This window comes from Canis lupus, chromosome 25 (genome assembly GCF_011100685.1).
Source record: "Canis lupus familiaris isolate Mischka breed German Shepherd chromosome 25, alternate assembly UU_Cfam_GSD_1.0, whole genome shotgun sequence".
In the NCBI taxonomy this organism is placed as follows: domain Eukaryota; kingdom Metazoa; phylum Chordata; class Mammalia; order Carnivora; family Canidae; genus Canis; species Canis lupus.
In genome coordinates this window covers 6,737,230-6,762,990 of record NC_049246.1, presented here as the reverse complement: position 1 = coordinate 6,762,990, position 25,761 = coordinate 6,737,230, and the positions used below count along the sequence as shown (strand labels likewise).

At 36.3% G+C, this 25,761-nt stretch overlaps 1 protein-coding gene across 1 annotated transcript in view; it reads left to right on the top strand.

Moving 5' to 3' along the window:
• LOC111092485 overlaps positions 1-17,094 on the top strand; it is a 42,445-nt gene extending 25,351 nt beyond the window's left edge. The window contains exon 4 of the mRNA XM_038574486.1: positions 16,847-17,094. Coding sequence (XP_038430414.1) covers positions 16,847-16,944 — 98 coding nt within the window. The 3' untranslated portion in view covers positions 16,945-17,094. The remainder of the gene's footprint in view (positions 1-16,846) is intronic.
• The last annotated feature ends 8,667 nt before the right edge of the window (positions 17,095-25,761 follow it).

Below are 25,761 nucleotides of genomic sequence, written 5' to 3'. Positions count from 1 at the left end.
GCCAATACACTATTGTATCAATGCTTTATATACACACTAAGCCCTAAAGAGGGCTTACTGGTCAATATATTCTATTGAGTAAATGATCTTTATTTAAAGAGTTGCAATAAAAAATACCTTGAGATATAATTGTCTCTAATTTTCACATTTTTCTTATGTATTTTTCTATGTATTTTTTCTTTTTATTGTTCTATAATAAAAGCCATATGCACAAAAATCTATTATGATAAACAATTTCAGCCTCTTTCTCAAATACCAAATTAAATTGAAATTTTTGTCCTTGATCTGTTTCCTACTTGATTTCTTCATGGTCAGAATGCCCTGCATAGATATAAAAGAAAAAAATCTGAAGGGACCTGAGCCTAGAATGATTTTATGTAACATTTATCAAACAACTACAAAAAAGGTAAACTATAATCTTTGTAGATTTTTTTTTTTCAAGATTCTATCCATTCATTTGAAAGAGAAAGAGAGAAAGACAGCAGAGTAAGAGAGAGAGCATGAGCTAGGGGGAGTAGCAGAGAGTGAGAAAGAAGCAGGCTCCCCACTGAGCAGGGAGCCTGCCGAGGGGCTCCATCCCAGCACCCTGGGATCATGACCTGAGCTGAAGACAGACGCCCAACCAACTGAGCCACCCACGTGCCCCCTTTGTAGAATTTTTATATGAGAAAGAAAACCAACAGGATACAAGAATTCTATTACTGACTTTTGAACCAATGTGATATAAACTAAGTTTAATGGAATTGTACACTATTTACAAGAAATAGATTACACTTAATTTTTCATTTATTGGTTTGTGTTTATTGGTTTTGTACACCCCACACACCTACTTCGTAAAACCTTTTAAGGGAGGGACCTTATTTTATAAAAGTCAAAGATATCAAGGAATGAGATTCATTTTTATGTGTGGCAAATGGGAATATGTCACATTATATTATAAGCATGCATCCTATATTTAGTTCACCCAGAGGCGAATACACAAACAAAATGGCACATATATGAGCTAATGCTACTTAGGAATAGCAATTTCATTTCAGCAAATGCAAGTTAAACTCAATTTTGCCCTGAACTCATAAAGGAAAAACGAATATTGATCTCATTACAGAATATGTAAAACATTGTTGAAATCCCCATAAGATTAGGAATCATAATGACTGAAAATCTAGGAGTACTTGTATATGCAAAAGCCTTGATTTTCTTAAAAGTCACTGTACATCTTCAATAATAATTAGATTGTATTGTGGTGACAGATATTAAAGTTTTTTGGGTATGTTTTAAAGTAAATAGGTATTCTGGGAGATGTTCCAGGGAACAAAAGCAGATATTCTATGTATTGTACCTCATAAGAATATCAAGATTTTAACTGAAAATACACTGTTCCTTTATTAGTTCATTTGGGCAAATTAGATTCAGAGAATATCTAGACTCAGGGCACCCTCTTGGCCTGGCTTTACCTTTAACTTACCACCAGTGTTCTGGGGCCCTGCTTTCAGCCATCTGTTTCCCAAAGCATATTGTAGATAAAACTGGTGGTCAGGAGCAATATTTTTATATGTATGTATATATTGCATTGGAAAAAACACACCTGTGATTTCAGAGTAATTATCTGAGGTTATGATTAAGTTAAAAAGAAAAGTTGCCCTTAAAAACAATGTGAATAATAGTATAGCTGGCACAGGGATGTGACAAAGATCACGAATGTTGCCTGTCAAATGGGAGAAGTTTGGGGAGCCCTGGATGAGAGGCATACAAGGCTGGTGCATGAAGGTATGTGGTGCTGTGCCTGTTTCACTGAGTGCACTGCAGAAAACTATAATGAGTGAAAACACCATAAAAAGCAAGTGTTTCTCCAGTAGTAAATGTTATCTTTCCAGAATGCCATTAAGTGTGTAACACTGATATGAAATAGGGAAAAAGGCAAAGTTTTTAACCCTTGACAAAACATAATAGGTGAAAGCACAGACCATCCCAGAGGGAGAACTTTGGCCTCATTTTTATCCAGGAGATTTTGACATCAATGAGCCACTTCTAATATTTATCAGATTATAGGTGCTTTCAACTGTTATGGTCCAAAAAGATAATTTCAACTCCACTTAAAGATATAGAAAAATGAATGAAAAAGTGACAAAATACAGTTGAGACATGTTTCTAAAATTGATAGTTATTTACTTAGGGATGCAGACCCAAATAGCACAAGTTGTTACATTTTCAATTGAAACCACTGTTTTCACAGTGATGGTACATATACTTACATATTTTATATACATAAATATTTGCCTATAATGTATAAAAACAACTCCCAAAGGCCTGATTACAGCATGTCTGAAATATAATTTATTAGAGGAATTATTTTAAAATTAAAATAATTAATTCTCTGGTTTGATTTCCAAATATATTGCCAAGTTGAATGTTTACATGAATTTTAATGAGATTATTGTATGTTTATTATCTTATATGTTAAATACTGAATAGGAACTTTGCATTGCAGTTTATAAAAATATCGGCTTCCAGGATAACCTTTGATGGATATCTTCTATTGTTTAGCGCTTCTGTTTGAAATGGAAGTGTGGATAGTTTACAGAAGCAAGAATGAACCAGCCTATGCAATTTGCTCCCAATCACCCTTCACCTTGGCTCCTAGCACCACGTCAGGCCTTTTCAGCACATTACAGCTTATATATGCTTAGTTTAGTGGCTTTGCGCATTATGTTACCGAGCTTTAATATAATTAATTTTCACATAAGGGAGAAGTGAATAAAAGGAATCCTGTAAAGAAACCAGCAAATGCAGACAACACTGATAAGCAGAAGTGAACAAGAAAATGTCTGAGTGGCCTTGCTCCTAATTCTACTATGAACTCTACCTCAACTCCATTAAAAGATAAAATTCATCTTATTAGAACCAGTCCAATGGAACACAATAGAGAACCCAGAAATGGACCCTCAACTCTATGATCAACTAATATTGGACAAAGCAGAAAAAACATCCAATGGAAAAAAGACAGTCTCTTCAACAAATGGTGCTGGGAAAATAGGACAGGCACATGCAAAAGAATGAAACTGGACCATTCCTCACACCATATACAAAAGTAGACTCAGAATGGTTGAAAGACCAAAATGTGAGACAGGAATACATCAAAATCCTAAAGAAGAACACAACAACTTCTTGCTAGACACATCTCCAAAAGCAAGGGAAGAAAAGGAAAAATGAACTATGTGGAGTTCATCAAGAAAAAAAGTTTTTGCACAGCAAAGGAAACGGTTGACAAAACCAAAAGACAACTGACAGAATGAGAGAAGATTTTTGCAAATGACATATCAGATAAAGGGCTAGTATCCAAAATCTATAAAGAACTTATCAAACTTACCAAAGAATGAATAATCCAGTCAAGAAATGTGCAGAAGACATGGCAGACATTTCTTCAAAGAAGACATACAAATGGCCAACAGACACATGAAAAAATACTAAACATCACTCGGCATCAGGGAAATAAAAATCAAAACCACAATGAGATATCACCTCACACCAGTCAGAATGGCTAAAATTAGCAACTCAGGAAACCACAGATGTTGGCGAGGATGCAGAGAAAGGGGAACCCTCTTACACTGCTGGTGGGAATGCAAACTGGTACAGCCACTCTGGAAAATGGTATGGAGATTCCTCAAAAAGTTGAAAATAGAGCTACCCTACAACCCAGCAATTGCACTACTAGGTATTTACCCCAAGATACAAATGTAGTAATCTGAAGAGGTTCCTGCACCCCAATATTTATAGCAGCAATGTCCACAATAGTCCAACTATGGAAAGAGCCCAGATGTCCATCAACAGATGAGTGGATAAAGAAGACTACTACTCAGCCATCAAAAAACCCTGAAATTTTGCCATTTGCAACAATGTGGATGGAACTAGAAGATATTATGCTAAGTGAAATAAGTCAGTCAGAGAAAGACAATTATCATATGATCTCACTCATATGTAGAATTTAAGAAACAAAACAGAAGATCATAGGGGCAGAGAGGAAAAAATAAAGATGAAATCAGAGAGGGAAACAAACTGTAAGAAACTTAATGATAGGAAACAAACTGAGGATTGTGGGGGGAGGGGGATGGGGTAACTGGGTGATGAACATTAAGGAGGGCATGTGATGGAATGAACACTGGGTATTATATAAGACTGATAAATCACAGACCTCTATCTCTGAAACCAATAATACATTCTATGTTAAGTAATTGAATGTAAATAAAATTATAAAAAGAATCAGTCTAGCTATTTTTGGAAATTTTCAAGATCATCTTAAATATGATTTTTCATCCATTATCATCAACAAAGAACTTCATTCCTAAATTCACTTAACTAATGATAGCATACAACCATCAAAATTGGCTAATAATTTCTTTTTTAATTTTTTAAAAAATTTTGTTTTTTAAACAAAATTTTGTTTCTTTATTTGAGAGAGAGAGAGACAGCAAGAGAGCAAGAGCAGGAGACCCAGAGGGAGAAGTGGACTCCTTGCTGAGCAGGGAGCCCAATGCAGTGCTTTATCCAGGACCCTGAGATCATGACCTGAGCTGAGGGCAGACACTTACCCAACTGAGGCACCTGGGTGCCCCTAAATTAGTCAATCATTTAAAATAGTATTTAGTTTCTCCTTAATTCCGTTATTTTAAAAATGTCTATATTTGTACTTGTTTTATACTATATATGAACATTAGTAATAAGTGGTATAATATGTAAATAAACACATTAATGTATGTTGGGGATATATTTTTAAATGTTTTACAAATAAGAATAGGCTATCAAAAATGTTTGGAAAATATGGGTAGTAGGTTGGTACTAGCAGTTCATCTTGTTTTAGTTTTTGAAGTACATAATATTCATTTCATATAAATCATATCAAGGATTTGGTGCTCTCAGTTTTTGAAAGATGACTAATGTATAAGTTTTGATAAAAATCTTTCAAAATCAACTGTCAAACAAAGTTCAGCATAGTAGATAAATTTGAATTTAGCTGTCAAACTTCCTCATCTAATCTACACAACCAGCAAATTCATTTCAGGTAGGCACCAAGATTTTTGAAATTAATCCCACTGCCACCTTCTCCCTGCTGCTTTCAATCAGAGGAAGCAGGGATTCTATAATCTTGTACAAGAAAAACCTTAGAGAGATCTAGTCATTTCTTTAAAATACAGCTCATCCTTAGGATCCCAGTCAAAAAATTGAGAGATCAATAAAACTATGTGGTTGAAATATTTAGAAAAGAAAAAATTTAGATTTAAAATGAAAAATAATTACATATTTTTTCTGAGTCAATAAACAGTATCAATTATTTTAATTAACTTAGCATTTTATGGATTGCAAAGGACTTTCACATTTTCTACTATCATTTGTCTTTTTTTTGTTTTGTTTTAAATAAAATGTGTCTGTGAGTTAAGAAAAATGTGGAAAGTTTGCATTTGAAAAGTTTCCCCCAAAGCTAATTTTATTCACTGAGTTATTACAATTTCTTATTAGTGTTAGATTTGTACATTTGCCAATCCTTTCTTTACTACAGCTGACCAAATAGGCCAATCCAGTGAGCTCTGGAGCAATGGAATTTATGTACTTATTTCTTTATCACTGTGCTAGTGGCACCGGCATTGAACTCAAAATCTGGAAGAGACAATCAGACATCCTCCCCTCACTGACCAAAATCCTACATTTTGGGGGTGGGGAAACAGATACAAGGAAGGCCACAGCACCTCATCCTCAACTGCTATGCTTTTGCACATGCCATTCTTTTTTTTTTTTTTTTAAGATTTTATTATTTATTCATGAGAATACACAGAGAGGAGACAGAGAGAGAGGCAGAGGCACAGGCAGAGGGAGAAGCAGGCTCCATGCAGGGAGCCCGACGTGGGACTCGATCCGGGGTCTCCAAGGTCACGCCCTGGGATGAAGGCAGGAGTTAAACCGCTGAGCCACCCGGGCTGCCCACATGCCATTCTTTCTAGCTGGAATGCCCCTCGTCTATGCCCAAGCCACATTAAGAAAAATGAAAACCACATATCAGTTATCCACAGTATTGATGGTCTATTCCTCAAATGTTATTCTTTACAGTAACAAATTTTGAAAGCAATTTAGAATTTTTCACCAAAGAGAGGGTTAAAAACAATACAGCATGAGAGATTTAAGTTAGACATACAATAATATGGCTTAAAGTTACAGACTTCACCATAGTTTGATAGAATTTAGGGGAATCCTCTTCTCTGGAGAGTACTTATGAAAGCATTCTTAGTGATTTTAGTATTTTAATGCTTTAATTGCTGGTTTAAAAGTATCAGCTTTCTAATGGTAGAAATATGTATTCATCTTTAATATAGCCCCTTAAAATCCTGTTATTCAATGAAAACAATATCCAGCATCTCTTTAGAATTTCATATTTTACAAAAAGCCCTTTCAAATATATTTTATCATATAATCTCCATCACAATATTGACTGCTATGCATAATTATTTCCATTTCTTTAACTGCAGAAGCTGATTTTTTTTTAAAGATTTTATTTATTTATTCATGAGAGACACACAGAGAGAGAGAGAGAGGCAGAGACACATGCAGAGGGAGAAGCAGGGCGCCCGATGTGGGACTCGATGCCAGGACTCCAGGATCACGCCCTGGGCGGAAGGCAGGGACTAAACTGCTGAGCCACCCAGGGATCCTCAGGTGCTGATTCTTGATTAAATAGTTTGCATAAAGTACTATAGGCATGTACAACACAGACCTTGGATTAAAACTAAACTAAATAAAATCCACCTAGGTTATATTTGATCATGACAGTGGTGATTGCAGTGGTGACAGCCTCTAGTCTATAAAACAATAAGCTCACAGTAAGATGAGCTTTCACTCTTTAAAGTGTTTTACCTTAGTTATAAATATCATAGTATAAAGTATCAATTGTTTTATACTATTGCATTAAAAAAAACCCAAGAAACTCAATAGGTACCAAAAAGGAAGGGATCTGTACATTTTCCTACTTGTAAATTTTACCTTAAAAACATAAAAGAAATTATTAATGACCAATAATGCCATGAAGCAAGAGCTGGTAAATAATTAGAGTTCTTTGATAATAATATGACCTCCTGAATAGACAGTTGAGAAATAGACCCACATAAATATAATCAGTTGATCTTTGACAAAAAAACAAAAGCAATTCAATGGAGAATTGATAGTCCTTATCACAAATGGTGCTGGAACAACTGAACATCATGTGCAAAAAAATCAATCTAGACACAGATCTTATATCTTTCACAAATATTAGCTCAAGAAGGTACATAGACCTAAATTTAAAATGCAAAACTGTAAAACTCCCAGAAGATAACATATGAGAAAATCTAGGTGACCTTGGCTTTGATGATGACCTTTTAGTTATAATACCAAAAGCATAATTTATGAAAGAAATTATTGGCTAGTTGGACTTCATTAAAAATTCAAAGCTTCTGCTCTGTGAAAGATGTTGGTAAAAGAATGAAAAAATAAGACCCCCCCCCCATCTTTGCAAAATACATGTCTGATAAAAGACTAGTATCCCACATATGTAAAGAACTCTTAAAATTCAACAATAAGAAAACCAATAACCCAATTAAAAATGGGCAAAGAATCTGGGCAAATACCTTACCAAAGAAGATATACAGATGGCAAATTTTTGTAAGTCTATGAATAGATGCTCAACATTGTCTGTCATTAGGGAATTGCAACTAAACCAACGAGTTATCACTGCATACCTATTAGAATGGCTATAATCTAAAACACTGACAACACAAGTACTGGTCAGGATGTGAAATAATAGGAACTCTCATGCATGCATTACTGATGAGAGTGAAAAATGGTGCAGCCACTTTGGAAGACAGTTTAGTTTGGTGGTTTCTTACAAAACAAAACATATTCTTACCATATAATCCTGCAACTGTGCTCCTTGGTATCTACCTAAATTAGTTGAAAACTTAAATCCACACAAATACCTGCATGCAAATGTTTAGTTTAGTTTTATTTATTGCCAAAACTTAGAAGAAAACAAGATATCATTCAGTAGGTGAATGGATGAATAAACTGTGGCACGTATGGAAAATGGAATATTACTCAGTGATGAAAAGAAATGAGGTTCAAAAAAAAAAAAAAAAGAAAAGAAAACAGTTACCAATCTACAAAAAGACTCAGAGAAGGGGCACCTAGGTGGCTCAGGTGGTTAGGCATCCTATTCTTGGTTTTGGCTCTGGTTATGGTATCAGGGTCATGTGATCCAGCTCCACATCATAGAGCCTGCTTAAGATTCTCTGTCTTCCTTTCCCTCTACCCCTCCCCATCTCCCTGTCTCTCTCTCTCTTAAAAAAAAACACACAGTGACAATTTACATACATATTCTAAGGTGAAAGAGAGCAATCTGAGAAGTCTGTATACTGTATGATCCCACCCATATGTCACCTTGGAAAAGAAAAAAAGTATGGAAACTTTTGAAAGATAAGTTCTTGCCAAGATTTCAGGGGGAAGGAAAGATGGATGAATTGGTGAAGCACAGGGGATTTTTAGGGCAGTAAACATATTCTGTATGATACTGTAATGGTAGATATATGTTATCACTCATTTGTCAAATCCACAGAATGTACAAAAGAAAGAGTAGACGTTAATATAAGCTGGGGACTTCAGTTAATACTAATATTTTAACATTGACTCACCAATTGTAACAAATGTACCATACTAATAAAAAATGCTAGTGATAAGGGAAATACTGGTTAGAGGCAGGGAAGAAGGAAGATGGAATATATGGGAACTCTGTAATTTTTGCAGTTTTTCTATAAACCTAAAACCTAACTAAAATGTAAAGTCCATTAATATTAAAATATATTTTTAAAAACCACATATAAACAACAACAAAAAGAATTCCACATTTACTAAGAATGTGAAGGAAATAAATAGTAAGAATCAAAGGAAGGAAATCAACTCGATTCAAGGTCAGCTTGGCTGAAATTTCTATCTTTACCTGTAAACAAGATAAACTTATGGTCTCATGATTTCAGGATTAGAAAATACATATCATATACACTTCTTCAACTCTCTCAGGGGAACACAAAAAGGTATCAAAACAGTAATAATTAAATAGATACTTCTTAAGAAGCTTAGCTTTAATATTGTCACAAAAATTATAGTTTTGATGGCCTTATGGACATTATTTACATTCTCCTGTTTAATTTAGTACTTGCTATCCAAGTTTAAATAAGTAGAATTTGATTTCTTAAAATACATCATAAACATGAGAAAATTTTCTGGACAACTAATTTTTAAATTAACCCTTTTTCTCATGCCCATTTTCAATATAATTTAGCTTTGGAGAACAGAATGATGATTGTCAAACTATTTTAGTGTTCAGTATTTATCAATCCATCATTAGAATTCTGGTCCTAAAATATGATAGTTACAGAAAAATTTCCCTGTAGACAGTCACACAAAACTTTTCTCACCATAATCCTGGAGATATTTGTGAAAACTTTTTTTGAGATTTATTTATTTATTTGAGAGAGAGAGAGAGAGAGTGCATGCTGGGAGAGGGAGAGAGAGAATCCCAAGCAGACTCCACACTGAGTGCAGAGCCTGACATGAGGCTCAATCCCAGGACCTTGAGACTGTGACCTGACCCAAATCAAGAGATGCATAATCAACTAAACCACTCAGGTGCCCATATGAAACTCTTAAGAAAAACCTTTGAAAAGTTCTCAAATCAATGTATTTTTTGAGTGCTGTGAACTCTCAGTAGGTACAAGATCAATTCTATAATCTCTTTCAGTAGTCATTATAATAAAATAACCTTATTACATCCTAATATAAAAATAAGGTTTTACCAACAATATCTGTTTGAATTTGTTAGGCCTCAATGAGACTTGTTTTCTGTTGCATATCAAACTGACATTTTAGTTTATGTACTCTTCATCCTATTTATATATACTGCACACAATATCAAACTGAATATTTAATGATACAAAGTAACTGATTTGTTTTACAGAAAAACTCAAGAAGAATTATTATTTCCAATGCTAAAGCATTTTGTGGAAAAGATAACACGTAATTGAAAATAAATTATTTGATAAAGGATTGTATTTTATTTCAACAGTACTAAGCACATACATATTAATGGTATCTGGAGCAGGAAAGACTGGATGAATGGATAAATATATATTTCTAAATTTAACAAAACAATAAGGGAAGATTACTAACATTGATTAAGTATCTATGTGTACTAGGGGTTCTCTATACCTGATCATTTAATAGCACAGCCAACTATCATTACACAAACAATTACAGGTGAGAAAGGCTAAGTAACTTGCCCAAAGTTACACAGCTATTAAGTGGCAAAGCTGGAATACAAATCTAGAATGTCTTTTACTCTTATTCCCATGCTTTTATTTACCATATGTTGCCTCTGAGAGATTGAAGACTGGAGATCTGAACATTTGAAATCATGACATTCTCAAACATGAGTAAAGGTCCTCTCTTCTCCAAGTTTTTTTTTTTTTTTTTAGTTTAATTTATGTATTTGAAAGGGAGGGAGAGAGCAAGCATGGGGTGTGCAGAGGGAGAGGGACAAGCAGGGCTCCAAGCTGAGTGCAGAGCCTGACGCAGGGCTCAATCCCACAACCCAAAGATCATGACCTGAGCTAAAACCAAGAGCCGGATGCTCAACTGACTGAGACACCCAGGCACCCTCTCTCTTCTCCAACTTTTGCCCAATAGAAGAAGGTAGAATTAATAGCATGCCAACAGTCTTTAAAATACTTCAGAGTGCTCTGACTACCCTTTGGTACAACATCGCAGATGTACTATTATGTCCAGAGTACCCTGACATGGGCCCCCAATCTAACCTCTTTCTTACAAAAGTTTCTGACTGAGCTATGAGAAATACTTTCATTTTCAAAGAGAAACTTCTTGGGGATCCCTGGGTGGCTCAGCAGTTTAGCACCTGCCTTTGGCCCAGGGCACGATCTCGGAGTCCCAGGATCGAGTCCCGCGTCAGGCTCCCGGCATGGAGCCCGCTTCTCCCTCTGCCTGTGTCTCTGCCTCTCTCTCCTCTCTCTATGACTATCATGAATAAATAATAAAGAATATTTTTTAAAAAGCAAAGAGAAACTTCTTAATCTACATTTATTTCTAATTGGCCTAAAACAGAGGTGAGATTTTTGGACAAGAAAGATCCTATTTCTTATAACCCTTGACCAATTTCAGCTTCAACCAATTCATCCAACTTTTCTGGAAAGGTCAGGGCAATGAGGCTGAACAGAAGCACTTTTTCCAACCCTGCCTTCTCCAACTTTCTTCCTCCTCCCTGAAGGTTTTCTGTGAGTGGTCTGTCTGGGACATTGTTCAAAACAAATTAATTTCACAATGACATAATGACACCAGCAAATAATTTCAGGTGCTTTGTGTTTTCTTTTGCTGCTTGGAATTGGCACAATCTGTAGAACTCATAGATTGACTTTATAGACATTGTCATTGTCAGTCAACTTCACTAATTCATAAACCCAGTGATTATTGTAGATTCATCATAGTGAAAATGGGGCATATGGAAACAAACACTATAAACAGTGAGAACCTTTTAACTCTGATGACCTCATCTGCATGAGTTGAAATGTTATACCAATCTCAAAGGGATGATCATCCTACCAAGGTAACTGATTGATACTCCCATTAAGGACCAAAATGTGCCTCACTGGTTCCTACTTTCCCCATCAGCCCTGCATGCTTCAGCATTGCCCAACTCTTTGCACAGCTTCACCTTCTTTTGGTGGCTCCAATATTTGAGTCTATATCATCCCTGCATTTTGATAAACAGGCATTTCTCTGTCCTTATGCCCTGGCTTCTGTTATTGCTAAATCATTTCCCTCACCACCTCTTATTCCCTTTCCTGGTGTTTAGAGCAAAGTACCACTAACCCTAGAAATCCCAGAAATTGACCAATGCATGCATTCATTTGCCTATTCAGGCACCACTGCAAGGAATGTTAGCAACACATATCTCCAAACCACCTGCCACTGCACCCAAACATGGATAAACAAAATGTGGTATAGACATATAATGGGAGATTATTCAACTTTATTTTTTGAAAGATTTTATTTTTTTATTCATGAGAAACACAAAGAGAGAAGCAGAGACATAGAGGGAGAAGCAGGCTTCTCGTGGGGAGCACAATGTGGAACCTGATCCCAGGACCCCGGGATCACAACCTGAGCTGAAGGCAGATGCTCAACCACTGAGCCACCCAGGCATCCCAGATTATTCAACTTTAAAAGGGAATTAAATTCTCATACATGCTACAACATGGATGAATCTTGAAGACATTATGCTATGTGAAATAAGCTAGACTCAACAGGACTAATACGACCAGATTCTACTTATATGAGGTACCTATAATAGTCAAATTCATAGAGAGAGAAAGTGGCATATTGGTTTTTACAAGTTAGGCCAAGGGGGAAGACAGTGTTAGTGTTTAATGTATATGGAGTTTGGAAAAATTAAAATTCTTGTGATGGACGGTGGTGATGATTGTACAGCAATGTGTATGTATTTAATGCTACTGAACTGTATATTTAAAAATGGTTGGAATTGGGGCACTGGGGTGGCTCAGTCAGTTTTGCCTCACCTTTGGCTCAGGTCATTTCCTGGGGTCCTAGGATCAAGCCTCGCATCAAACTCCCTGCTCAGTGGGGACTCTACTTCTCCTTCTCCCTCTGACCCTCCATTCTGTTCACAGTCTCGCTGGCTCTCTCTCTCACAAATGACTAAATTTTTTGAAAAGTCTTCAAAAAATAGTTAAAGTGATAAATTTTAAGTAACATATAATTTGCCGCAATAAAAGATAAAACAAAATTTGAAAAAAATCAAATAAAAATACAACTGGAAATGACTAAATGAAGAGATTCACATATCTAAGCTCATTGTTTTATCAATATAGAAGCAGAAGCCACAGGAGATTAAACTTCTGATTAAGAAAGCAAAGCTAATTATTATGAAAGAGCTAAAACTAGAATCCCATGATCACATGACTCTCAAACCAGGGTCTTTCTATTGTCCCAGAGTTACCTCCCACTCTTTTTGGTGATAGTTGACATTTTTGATAGACTGTCATTAGAAGGAGATATTGCTAATCTTCCAACAACAATATTAGTGGGTTTCTAGTTCTCAGTACTGTATTACTTACAGTGGGTTAATATTCCCAGACATGCTGACACAGTTTGACAGCTGGAATAAGATGTCTTGACCCAACATGTCAACTTAGTGAAAGGGCCAGATGTTAAATGAGCATAAGGATCAGTTATCTGATCCTTTCAGTCCTGCTAATTTGTTAGTAAACCATATGTCCAGAGTTGTGCAACATATTTTGATGAGTGGTGGTCACAGTGGGTTTATGAACATAATGTGTGAATCCTAGCACCTGTGTTGCCCCCTGTGGGACTTCCCTCTCTCCTATCCTATCTTGAATGAACCTGCTTTGACATTAGCTCTCATTTGAGACTCCTGCCAAGCACACAGAATCCTGGCATATGACAGCAGTGGTGGTCTGCAATTCTATTTGTCAATTTTCTTATAGTTTCAGATACTTTCCTTGTAGTTAAAATCTTGTAGTACTAGAGTCTGCATCTATGACTATTTGCTATTAGTAATGGAATTATATAAAACTTCCATATCTGGAAGCCAGGCACCATGTGAATTGCTTTATCATTGTCTCTAATTATTTTTTTTAAGATTTTATTTGTTTATTCATGAGGGACACACACAGAGAAGCAAAGACAGGGAGAGGGAGAAGCAGGCTTGGGGGCCTGAAGCGGAACTTGATCCCAGGACCTTGGGATCACGATCCAAGCCAAAGGCAGGCACTCAACCACTGAGCCACCCAGGCATCCCACATTGTCCCTAATTTAAATATCAGTCTTACAAGATGAGCAGGGTTAGTTTCATTTTGAAGTCTGAGAAACAGACACTCAGATTAAAATTGTTTTATCAAATTCCTTTTTTGTTGTTGTTTTTATCAAATTCCTTATAAACGACAACCCATCTACTCTTCTACTTCTCATATGTTCTAATGATGGCTGGACCTGAAACATTTCTTCAGCACTCTTAACCCCAGACTGCTGTTCAAACTTTTCCTTGCCTAGACCAGTATTTCTCAAACTTCAGTGTGAATAGAAATTACCTGAGTATCTTGTTGAAATGCAGATTTTGATTTAGTAGGTCTGGGAAGGAGCCCAAGATTCTGCATTTCTAACATTTCAGCCAATGCAGCTGATCCCCAGACTATAGTTTAAGAAGCAAGGTTTTAGACCTACGCTTTCCAATACAGTAGCCATTAGTTACTTATAGCTATTAAGTACTTGAAACATACTAGTCTGGATTGAGATGTGCTGCAAGTGTAAGATACTCACCAGATTTTGAAGATGTAGTTTAAAAAGGAAAGTGTAAAGCATCTTGTAATTTTTACGCTGATTATGTGTTAAGATAATATTTTTAATAGATTGGGTTAAACACAATGTACTATTAAATTCAACTTCACCCATTTTTTTTAGCTTTTTTGATTGACTATCAGAAAATTTAAATTTGCATATATGGCTCACATTGTATTTCCATTGGACACTGCTGCTTTAGTGAACTCTCCTGAATCTTCTCCACTAATACAAATGTTATTTACCTTTAAGAACTAACTCAAGTCACCCTCCTCTAGTGTCTTCCTTGTCTTCTCACCTCAGGTGATGTCTGAAGATGTGGTCCATTTATCCTTTAGCATATATTGCCTTGTGTTGCTAAAGGTCACATATCTACATCATGAGTTCCTGGAATTCTAAGCTTATATATCATTCTTCCTTGTATAAGATGATATTTATTTCCTCCTTGTATTGATTGCCCCTTTTACCACCTAAAAGTTCTTGATGATCACCACTGAATAAATTATGAACCTGAAAGACCCGCTATGACTTTGTATTCCTCAATGTGCTTAGCACACTGTATTTATTTTATTTTATTTATTTATTCATGAGAGACACAGAGAAAGGCAGAGACATAGGCAGATGGAGAAGCAGGCTCTATGCAGAGAGCCCGATGTGGGACTCCATCCCAGGACCCCAGGATCATGCCCTGAGCCAAAGGCAGATGCTCAACTGCTGAGCCACCCAGGCATCTCGGTCCACTGCATTTTATTTTATTTTTTTAATTTATTTATACAGAGAGAGAGAGAGACTGAGAGGCAGAGACACAGGCAGAAGGAGAAGTGAGCTCCATGCAGGGAGCCTGACGTGGGACTCGATCCTGGGTCTCCAGGATCAGACCCCGGGATGCAGGCGGCGCTAAACCACTGCGCCACCAGGGGTGCCCGGTCCACTGCATTTTAAAAAGAAGGGCTGCTAGTGAAGTATGGGTCAACCCCAGCCAACCTCAATGCATTGATCACAGTGTTCTTGGGCTGCCTGACCTGCTGTTCTCTCTGCTAAGGGAATTCTAGTAACTGTAATAGAAGCCTAATCAAAACATAATTAGGAAGGCAAACTACTGTAAAAAAGCCATCATATAATGCATTCCAACAAGAGATTTGGGATTATGTGCACCATTGCTTTCCTCCTTTAGGATAATTAAAAGTTCACTGAAAGAGAATTACTTAAAAACAAAGAAGGTGACTGCTTCTCTTTCAGTACCATCATCATTATTGAAATGAGGAACTTGAGAAGGCTCTTGGCTTGAAGTAAGGGGAAAATTCCCAATGTTTCGTCAAACAGGATTTAAGAAGCATTTACTCATCTTCAATTTGAGATTCCAGGATCACTCTCCCTTTGTGTTAAACGTATTGCCTGGTAAATCTCCATTCATTCATTCATTCATTCATTCATTCTTTTTTTTAAAAAAAGATGTATTTATTTGAGGCAGGGGGAGGAGAGGGAATCTCAAGCAGACTCCACACTGAGTGTGGAGCTTGATGCAAGGCTCCATTTCATGACCCTGACATCACCACCTGAGCCAAAACCAAGAGTTTTGGTTAACTGATGCTGAACTGACGGTGTCACCCAGGTGCCCTGCATTCATTCATTCTTTGCTCACTTGCTCACTTAACCCACAGGGTCACTCCTTCAACAAGAGACTTGCTGAGCACCTACAATAAGCCAGGTGCTGGTGACGCCAGGATTCATAAGGCAGTCCAATGCTAGACTTGGACACAAATAATGTCTTAAGTAAAATGCAGTTTCCAGACCATTCTTTTGTCCTACTAATTACTGAATTATATTTGGTAATTTTACTTTTCTGACCAATTATTCATTCATCAGGATCATTAGTAGTTGGAAAAAAATAATTTTAAGTCATTAAAGCATTTTGAAAAGGCATTAAACATATCTAGTTTTGAAGATGCTTTAAGGGCTTAAAAGTATTTTTTCCCAAACTGCAATTTATTTATTTATTTATTTAAATTTTTATTTATTTATGATAGCCACACAGTGAGAGAGAGAGAGGCAGAGACACAGGCAGAGGGAGAAGCAGGCTCCATGCACTGGGAGCCTGACGTGGGATTCGATCCCAGATCTCCAGGATCGCGCCCTGGGCCAAAGGCAGGCGCCAAACCGCTGCACCACCCAGGGATCCCCCAAATTGCAATTTAAATTAAAAAAAAAAGGTTCTTGGCACTTGTATAACAGAGCAATGTTATGGAAAAGAGTCCCTTACAATTTAACATATGTGACTTTTATAGTCTAATTAAGTTTGAAATTTTGTATTCATTTCCTTTTTAAGATTTGCCTGGCTCCTGTCAGTAACATTGTCCTTCAAGAGCTTTCTTACTTGTTCTCATTTCAGCCATCCTACTGCTACAGAACTTCACTGCAGAGGTATTAGGGCAGAATCCATGTCTCCAGAATTCTGGCTTGTCATTCACATGCATCCATGTGCCTTAATTCCAAATGTGAAGTTCCAGCCAATAGGGAGTGTCTGGAATAACACTGGAGTCTTTTTTACTTTAAAAAAACTCTCTGTTAAGAAAAAAAAGAAAAAAACACCCCACCAATTCTCTTTGTTCAAACTTTACCTTACTTATGTTCAAAAGAAGGGATGAAATGTCAATTTGAAGACTGATTTTCAATAAAAATGTTCATCTGCATGCATTATATGCATGTATCAGTAGATTGTGGCTGGGATCATATATCTCCTACTAGAATATATAATTTTGGGAGGAGGGGACAGGGATCTTGTCTTTTCCATATCGTCCTCAATAAGGTTTTCTAAATTGAAATAGTATCTATGACAACATAAGTGAGGCATGACAGAAGGGAGAGGCATTTGTATTTCTAAAGCTCAATTACCACTGTCATCAGAACAAATTTAACAATCTTTTTTTCCAAGAAAAAAAAATAATCTATTTGATATCCCACTGTAATCATATTCTGTGAGAAAAATGATTTCGTTCATTTTTCAGAAGCCACATGTGGCTGTGTGTATGAGGAGCTCCCTGTAGTCAGACTCCACATATGATAGTCATTAATCTAGTGATGACACTGGAACAGGAAAAAGATTAATTTCTTGCCTTGAGATAGATGGAGAAGAAAAAAAAGGAAACATAAAATCTATTATTTGGACAGCTTTAAGCTCTGACCTACTTAAGAAAGCTAATGCAATAGTGATGTTCATTCATTAATTAAAATTCTTTTAGTATGCATTTCCTATTAATTGTGTACTTTATATTCATATTATACATTAGGCTTATATGTCCATATTACTAATTTTAGTAATTAAAGATCCACCAGCAGCCTGCTGGTCTTCAGCAACATGGTTTTGAATCATAGGAAGCCAATATGTGGTATATAATGTGTCATCCATGCTGATTTTTTTTCCTCCCCCAAACTTAATCAGCATTAGTTCAGTTCACTTTATTTTAGTTAAAAAGCAGCAAAGCCAAATGGCTTGGTACTTTTCATTAGCTTTGAGACCAGTGGATAGATTTTAAAATTTGGCATTAAAAGTTGAATTTTTAGCTCTTCATACACATGGATCAAATTTCCTTGATGGTCAAAAAATAAAAATCAAGAAATATTATTCAAAATATGAGTTTGCATCAGTATTTAAGCCATTGCATTATGTCTTATGTTTAACCACTAGTTTTTGGCATCATTTACCCAAAAAAAGCCCCAAAACATAATTTCAGACCCGAGATCTGGTGGGACTGGGAGTCATGATTAGAAAAAGACCCTGTATTGCTTAGGAGATTGTCACTGAAAGAGAATTCTACAGCCTCATGTCATGCCCTTGGATCAGGGATCAATTGTTTATAGGAGAATAGGAGATTCCAGACAGAGATGCAGGTGTGAGCCCAGAGAATCCAACATTTTGGAACTAGAATGTTTTTTTGAGGACTTAAATTTTTTTTTTATTTTATAAGAAGAACAACAATGAAGTTAAATCCTTGCTTAAGATCACAGGAATTGTTCATAGCTAGCTCCTGGTTCCTCCCCAGGCCAATTTTCTGGCACCAGAATACACTGAGAAATTAATAAACTTAATGCATCGAAATAGTTTTATTTGGAGAGGGAGGTGTTCAACATAATTCAACAAACACTTATTGAATACTTCCTACTGAGTAGGGCTAACGCAACTCTAAAGCACCAGACCTTTCAAACAGCTCTTCCCATGTGCACACTGGAGTGGATCAGAAAGAAGGAGGAAAGCTAGACTGGGGGTGTTGGAGCTTCAAACTTCTTGGGGAGAGGATGGAAGGACAGTGGAACATAAGGATGGTAATGGGCAGCTGAAAGAGGAACGGGAAGAAGTCTAGAGTTGCTCAATGGTGCAAGGGGTTCATATGCTAGGGCTGAGGACCTGATAGCCTAGAAATATGGCCAATGACTTTCAACTAGATTGGGAGTGATTCTTTAAACTCTTAACCTGAGCCTTCCCATCCAGTCTGTACCCACAATACCCACAATCTCCAAACTCTCTCTTCTGTAATAACTAGACTCAGCGAATATTCATCTGTGGATTGAACCCCATGCCAGAAAGAAGGATTTAAGGAGCTATGCACAATTCTTAGGGGTCACAGCTTAAGTTACTACATTTTCTGAACTTAAGCCCCAAATAACAATAACAGTTTCTCCCTGGTCCTGAGACCAATTTATTTAAGCTGCCCCCCACCACATGTGTCCTATTATCTGGAATCACCTGTCCAGGGATATCTCATCTCTAGAGAAATGACATCTCCCATACCCAAGTTTGACAGAATTCCCAGGGGCAGCTGCCTGGGCTCTTCACATAGCACCTGCTTCTAATAATGTCTTTCATCTAAACACAAAGATGCCCATTATAATCTGAGCCTCGCAGAAAAATCATGGGCTTTAGATTCAGGAAGATCTGCCTATCCAGCACCACTGGAGGTCTCATTTGAAGTATTGTCTCTGCCAAGACTCCATCTACCTTAATTATCTCATTTCTGGTTGCATAAAAGCTAAAATAACCTCTAGGACTATGATTTGCTAAAGCAGTAAAAGTTAGAGTTTGCTTTTCACCAAGTATTACTAATATATTAGGATCACTTTTTTCAATTAGTTTTTACATTGTAATAAATATGCATAACATAAAATTTACCATTTTAACCATTTTTAAGTGTATAGTTCAGCAGCACTAAGGACTTTCATATTGTTGAGTAGCCATTGCTACCATCCATCTCCAGAACCAACTTCTCAAACTGAAACACCATATCCATTAAACACTAACTCCCCATTCTCCTTTCCTCATAGCCCTTGGCAACCACCATTCTACTGTCTCTGTGAGCTTGATGAGTCTAAGTAGCTCATAGGAATGGAATCAGAGGGCGCCTGAGTGGCTCAGGCAGTTAGGCATCTGCCTTCTGCTCAGGTCATGATCCCAAGGTCCTAGGATTGAGCCCCCACATCGAGCCCCACACCTGACTCCTTGCTCAGTGGGGAGTCTGCTTCTCCCTCTCTCCCTCCCCCTGCTCATGCTCTCTCTCTCTCTCACTCTTTCTCAAATAAATAAAATCTTTAAAAAAAAAAAAGAATGGAATCATATAATATTTTTCCTTTTGTGACAGACTTAGTTCACTTAACATATTGTCTTCAAGATTCTTTCATGTAGTAGTGGGTACCACAAATTTATTCCTTTTTAAAGTTTTTTTTTTAAGATTTTATTTATTCATGGAAGACACACACAGAGAGAAGGCAGAGACACAGGCAGAGGGAGAAGCAGGATCCATACAAGGAGCCTGATGTGGGACTTGATCCCGGGACTCCAGGATCAGGCCCTGGGCTGAAGGCGGCACTAAACCACTGAAACCCTGGGTAGCCAGGGATCCCATTAAAGTTTAATAATACTTAATTGTAAGTAAGTAAGTAAAAACACATTTTGTTTATCCACTCATCTGTCAATGCACACTTTGACTGTTTCCATCATTTAGCTACTATGAATAATGCTGCTATGAAAATGGATGTATAAATATGTCTTTGAGTCCTTGCTTTCAATTCTTTTGGGCATATACCCAGAAGTAGAATTGCTAGATCATATGATAATTCTGTTTAATTTTTTTGAGGAACCTCCAAGCTGTTTTAAAATTACTTTTTAAGTCTGATGTTGAACAATAACATTTTGCCAACCTCACCTCTTCATATATATATATGTACTTCAGAGATAACAATAAAATGAATTTGAATGCATGTGTAATAATCGGGGTTTCAAGAGAATGTTATTTCATCATCTATTAAAGAGAGCTTAAGTGTGTTGAAGTTTGGGCAAACAAAAGTGCATGAGTGTCAAATAAAAAGTGCATGAATGTCAAATTAAAGCCTCTATCCAGTAAGACCTGAATATATGGATTATCTAGAGAACATGTCACCTATGGAAATTCACTAAATGAGTTTCATAACTTCTCCCTGTCATAATATAATGTTTTAGATAAAGATATGAGGAGTTGAAATAAAATGGATCACTAGGTTTAAATGGTTTTTAAATAGACAATTTAAATTATAATGAAAACAGAGTTTGAAACACTATAAAATTATGAAGGAAAGTATTAATATATAAAGAGTTATCCTTAATTTCAATTATATCTAAGTCTTTCTAAAAATAGTAAAGATTTTCAGTCTAAGATAAATGACACATGCATGTATAGATGGAATCTACTTTAAACACATGACTTAAATGTGTACTCTAAAGAATAGATTCATTTAGAGGAACTAAATACCTAGTTACAGCTTATTACAGAATAATAAACCAGCCATTTGGAAAAGCCTTGTTGTGTCAGCATGATACGGATTTTAAAAAATGGCTAGATTTTAAATCCCAGTGATTTGGGGATCCCTGGGTTGCTCAGTGGTTTGGCACCTGCCTTGAGCCCAGGGCATGATCCTGGAGTCCCAGGATCGAGTCCCACATCAGGCTCCTTGTCTGGAGCCTGCTTCTCCCTCTCCCTCTGCCTATGTCTCTGCCTCTCTCTCTCTCTCTCTCTCTCTCTCTCTCTCTGTGTGTGTGTCTCTCATGAATAAATAAATAAAATCTTTAAAAAAAAATCCCAGTGATTTAATCATACCCTAAACTACTCTCCTACAAATTCCTGCAAGACAGCTCTGTTAAAACAAAGAAACAAACACAGGTTCTAGCTGAGTTTCTACAAATTGTGCTTATACTATCATTTGAATAGCCAATCCTTTATCCATATACTGTTCATTGTTTAGATTGTATTTCTTTCTGAGATTTGTAGCTTGAGTTTGAAACCAGATGCTCTTCCAGGTATTAATCAAGTGGCTAAATTCCAAAGACCTCAGCAATTCACCATATAATGTGTGAATTATTTTTTCTAGGTTATGATATATTAAGCTGACAGTTATTGTTATCATTAGGATTGCTCGTATATGGAAACAGCATGTATTCATCACAGAACACTGATAAGTTGTATTTATTTTAATCATCTTATTTCAAAGGCTAATTGTTAGTGTTTTTATCATTCATATTATGGACATAGGGCTCCAATAAAAGAGCTAAATCATCAAATTATATTTTTATTTATATCCTATTTAAAAGTGCTTTATTCTATCAGGTGCCTGGGTGGTGCAGTTAAGTGTCCTACTCTTGGTTTCAGCTCAGGTCAGGATTTCAGGTTCATGAGATCAAGCCCTGCACTAGGCTCAGGACAGAGTCTGCTTGAGACTCTCTCTCTCCTTCTACCCCTCCCACTCATGCTCTCTCTCTCTCTCTAAAACAAGTAAATAAATTTTTTTGAAAAGTGTCTTATTCTATAGACTTCATTACATCATGGTTTAACTCATGAACCCAAAGATGTCTGTAAATGTCTGTAACCTTTGTATTATTACTGATACTTACTCTGTTTCACATTCTTGGTTAAAAGAAGTATCAAGAGTCTTCCCACTTAGTCATACCACCTTTATTCTATGATGTTGTAGGTAGTACAGTAGGCATTGCTAAAACATATAAATCAGGTTAGATTCATGCTCAAAACCTAGTCAGGTAGAAGTTGAATGAATGTCAATGATCATTAGCTGATAGACTTTAACTATGGTCTATCTATGGCCAGAAGAATAAACGAGTGTCTGATTAATGCCATTTGTTCTACACCTTTTCTTCAACAATCTGCCTTTTACACATGCTATCTTTCCACTGAACCCCAAACTCTAAGGCACTCCTGAAATGGCCATCAAGGGGCTCATGATCTTTTCTACCCTGGCTGATATCAATACCCTTTTCTGCTAAGCCAGTACTCACAGAGTTTCTTGACTTTGACCCTCAGATATTCTGTACCCTATAACCTACTCATATGGCCTCCTTCTAATTTTGACCTCCCTATAACTATTGCACATAAAACACCAGGTTTGATGGGTGTGCAGTGTCCCCAGGGCCATTTGGTTTGATGATAGAAACAAGAGGATGAAGGATAGAGGACCAAATTCTGATTCAAACTGTCTTCAAATGTCTCTGAAGGAAAACCCAGTGTGTGTCCTTAGTCAGGCTCCACCTCAAATAAATGATTTCTGCCCATTTAGCTCATTAATATCTTTTTTTGTTCATTCATCTATCCCACTAATTGTATATTTTTTTAAATCTTTTTTTAAAATTTTTATTTATTTATGATAGTCACACAGAGAGACAGAGAGAGAGAGAGGCAGAGACACAGGCAGAGGGAGAAGCAGGCTCCGTGCACTGGGAGCCCAATGTGGGATTTGATCCCGGGTCTCCAGGATCGCGCCCTGGGCCAAAGGCAGGCGCTAAACTGCTGCACCACCCAGGGATCCCTGTATATTTTATTATAATTATTTGCTTATGCATCTATCATCACTATTAAAACCAAGATCTTCAAATGTAGAAATAATGCTGGTATCAAAGTTTTAGCTTTTCCATAATTTCCAACAATAATTTCTACCTCCCCACATAAACATAATTGATATTTTCTCAGCCTTTCACAAATAATGAATAAAGACATTTTTAGAAACACTTTGCTAATTTTTAAATTGAACTGTAACATATAATATAAGTTTAAAAAAACTTCATCTGAAATGCAAAACTTCATCTGAAGACCCAGTGGCCCCTGTGGTTATACTTTAGCTAAAATCAAATGACATTTTAGAATTTTAGAACACCCTTAAAAAAAAATTCCTACTCCTTTTAATCTTTTATGGACACTTCTCTAGTTTCATTAGCTACTTAACGGCATTATTCACCAATTACCTTATCAATAATCAAGAACTTCATTCCTAGAAGCTCAGGTGAAGTAAATTGGCTCTACCCTCCTCATTAAGCTTTCAGAAGACGCCTTAGACAAAGAATCCTACATCACTGTGCCTTAACAACCATAAACATTTTCCCCAAGCCCTTTTTATGTAGCAATTTAGATCAAAAGCAACAAAGCTTAAGAAGGCAGTGTGGCAGTGATTACTGAACTAGCAATGAGATAGGGAGAGACACAGAGGCATAAGGAATACATACACAGAGACAAAGAGGCAGAAAGAAGACTTTTCTTTATAATTAGAATGCAAGCTAATAAACGTGGAAGGAATGGATAGAACTAAAAAAAAATCATCATTCTGCAATTCTTCATTTTTTAAAAAGATTTTATTAATGAGAGAGAGAGGCGGAGACACAGGCAGAGGGAGAAGCAGTCTCCATGCAGGGAGCCCAGGATCACGCCCTGAGCAGAAGGCAGACGCTCAACCACTGAGCCACCAAGGCATCCCTGCAATTCTCTATTTTAATAAATCATTCCAGCAATAACAGGGTAAGCAAGGATGCTAAAACAATTTGGCCTAAAGATTGTCATGAAACTGAATGTTCACATGATCTCAAAGATTCATAATGCAGATTATTTACAAATTACAAATTGAAATGTACCCTGACATTTGGGAATCATCTTAACTAGGTGATCAGACAGCCTCACCAATAGGAAAATCTCCTGACTTTATTTGCTACCTGATGTGATGCAATAAATATACAATATTACATATATAGTTTTTTTGCTAAAAATCTCATCTATGTCAAATTATGAAGAAACAGTCATAAAAATTCAGAGTGCATTCTGAATGGAACATTCGAGAAGATAATGATCTGAACTCAAAAAGTCAGTGTCATGAAAGGAAGAAAGAAAGAAATAAAGAAGGAAAGAAATATCAAAAGCAAATGTAGGGGGATGCCTGGGTGAAGCAGTCAGCTGAGCATCCAACTCTTGTTTCTGGCTTAGGAGTGATCTCCAGGTAATGAGATTGAGCTCCAGGTCAGGCTCTGTTCTCAGTGTGGAGTCTGCTTGACAGTCTCTCCCTCTCCTTCTGCCCTTCTTGCTCATACTCTCTCTCTCTCTCTCTCTCTCAAATAAATAAATCAATCTTAAAAAAATGTATATATGGTGCAAATCTTGATTGGATCCAAGATTTTTAAAACCTATGAAAGATAGTATTAAGGCAATTGAAAATATTTGATTATAGACTATATTAGATGATAATCCATTTAATTCTCACATGTAGTTGATGATATTTTGGCTAGAAGAATATATATATGAGATATATAATATAAAAGTAAGAAGTCTTTATTAATGAGTTGCTAATTCTTCAGTAACTAGTTCAGCATAAAAATGTATATTTATATTTTATATATGAGTATGTAGACATATATATGTGGATATATATATCTACATATATCCACATATATAGAAGAAAAGCAAAAAGATAAAATGTAAACTTGTGAATCTAGGTGAATGGTGGTATATGGTTTTCATATTTTATTTTTTCAACTTTTCTGTAGGTTAATTTTTCAAAGTATAAAGTGTGGGGAAAAAAGATGCAAGATGTCAACTTTTGGCCAAGAAGATTATAATCAATTAATATTATAACAAAAATTACAAATTAGTCTAAAGAAAAAAAAAAGCCTGGTTTCTCCTGGCTCTGCCTTTTAATAGGTGTGGGATCTTAGATGTGTCACTTAGCTTCGAAAGGAATCTTTCTAATCTATAAAGTAAGGAGATGATGTTCATAAAGAAAGGACAAAGAGACCAAAGATATCCCAAAAGCTGTATTTTAATATCTTCCTTTATGTACTATGGTACAAAAGGGAAAAAATGCTGAAATTATTATCACTCTCTTCTCCTTACTTTTCTCTCTCATAAGTAAAATGTGCATCAAAGGAAAATGTGACTAATACCTTTTATTTTTCAATGAAATGAGAATTCCACTACTCTCATCTTGTGATTGATGATTGCCACGTATACCTCAGGA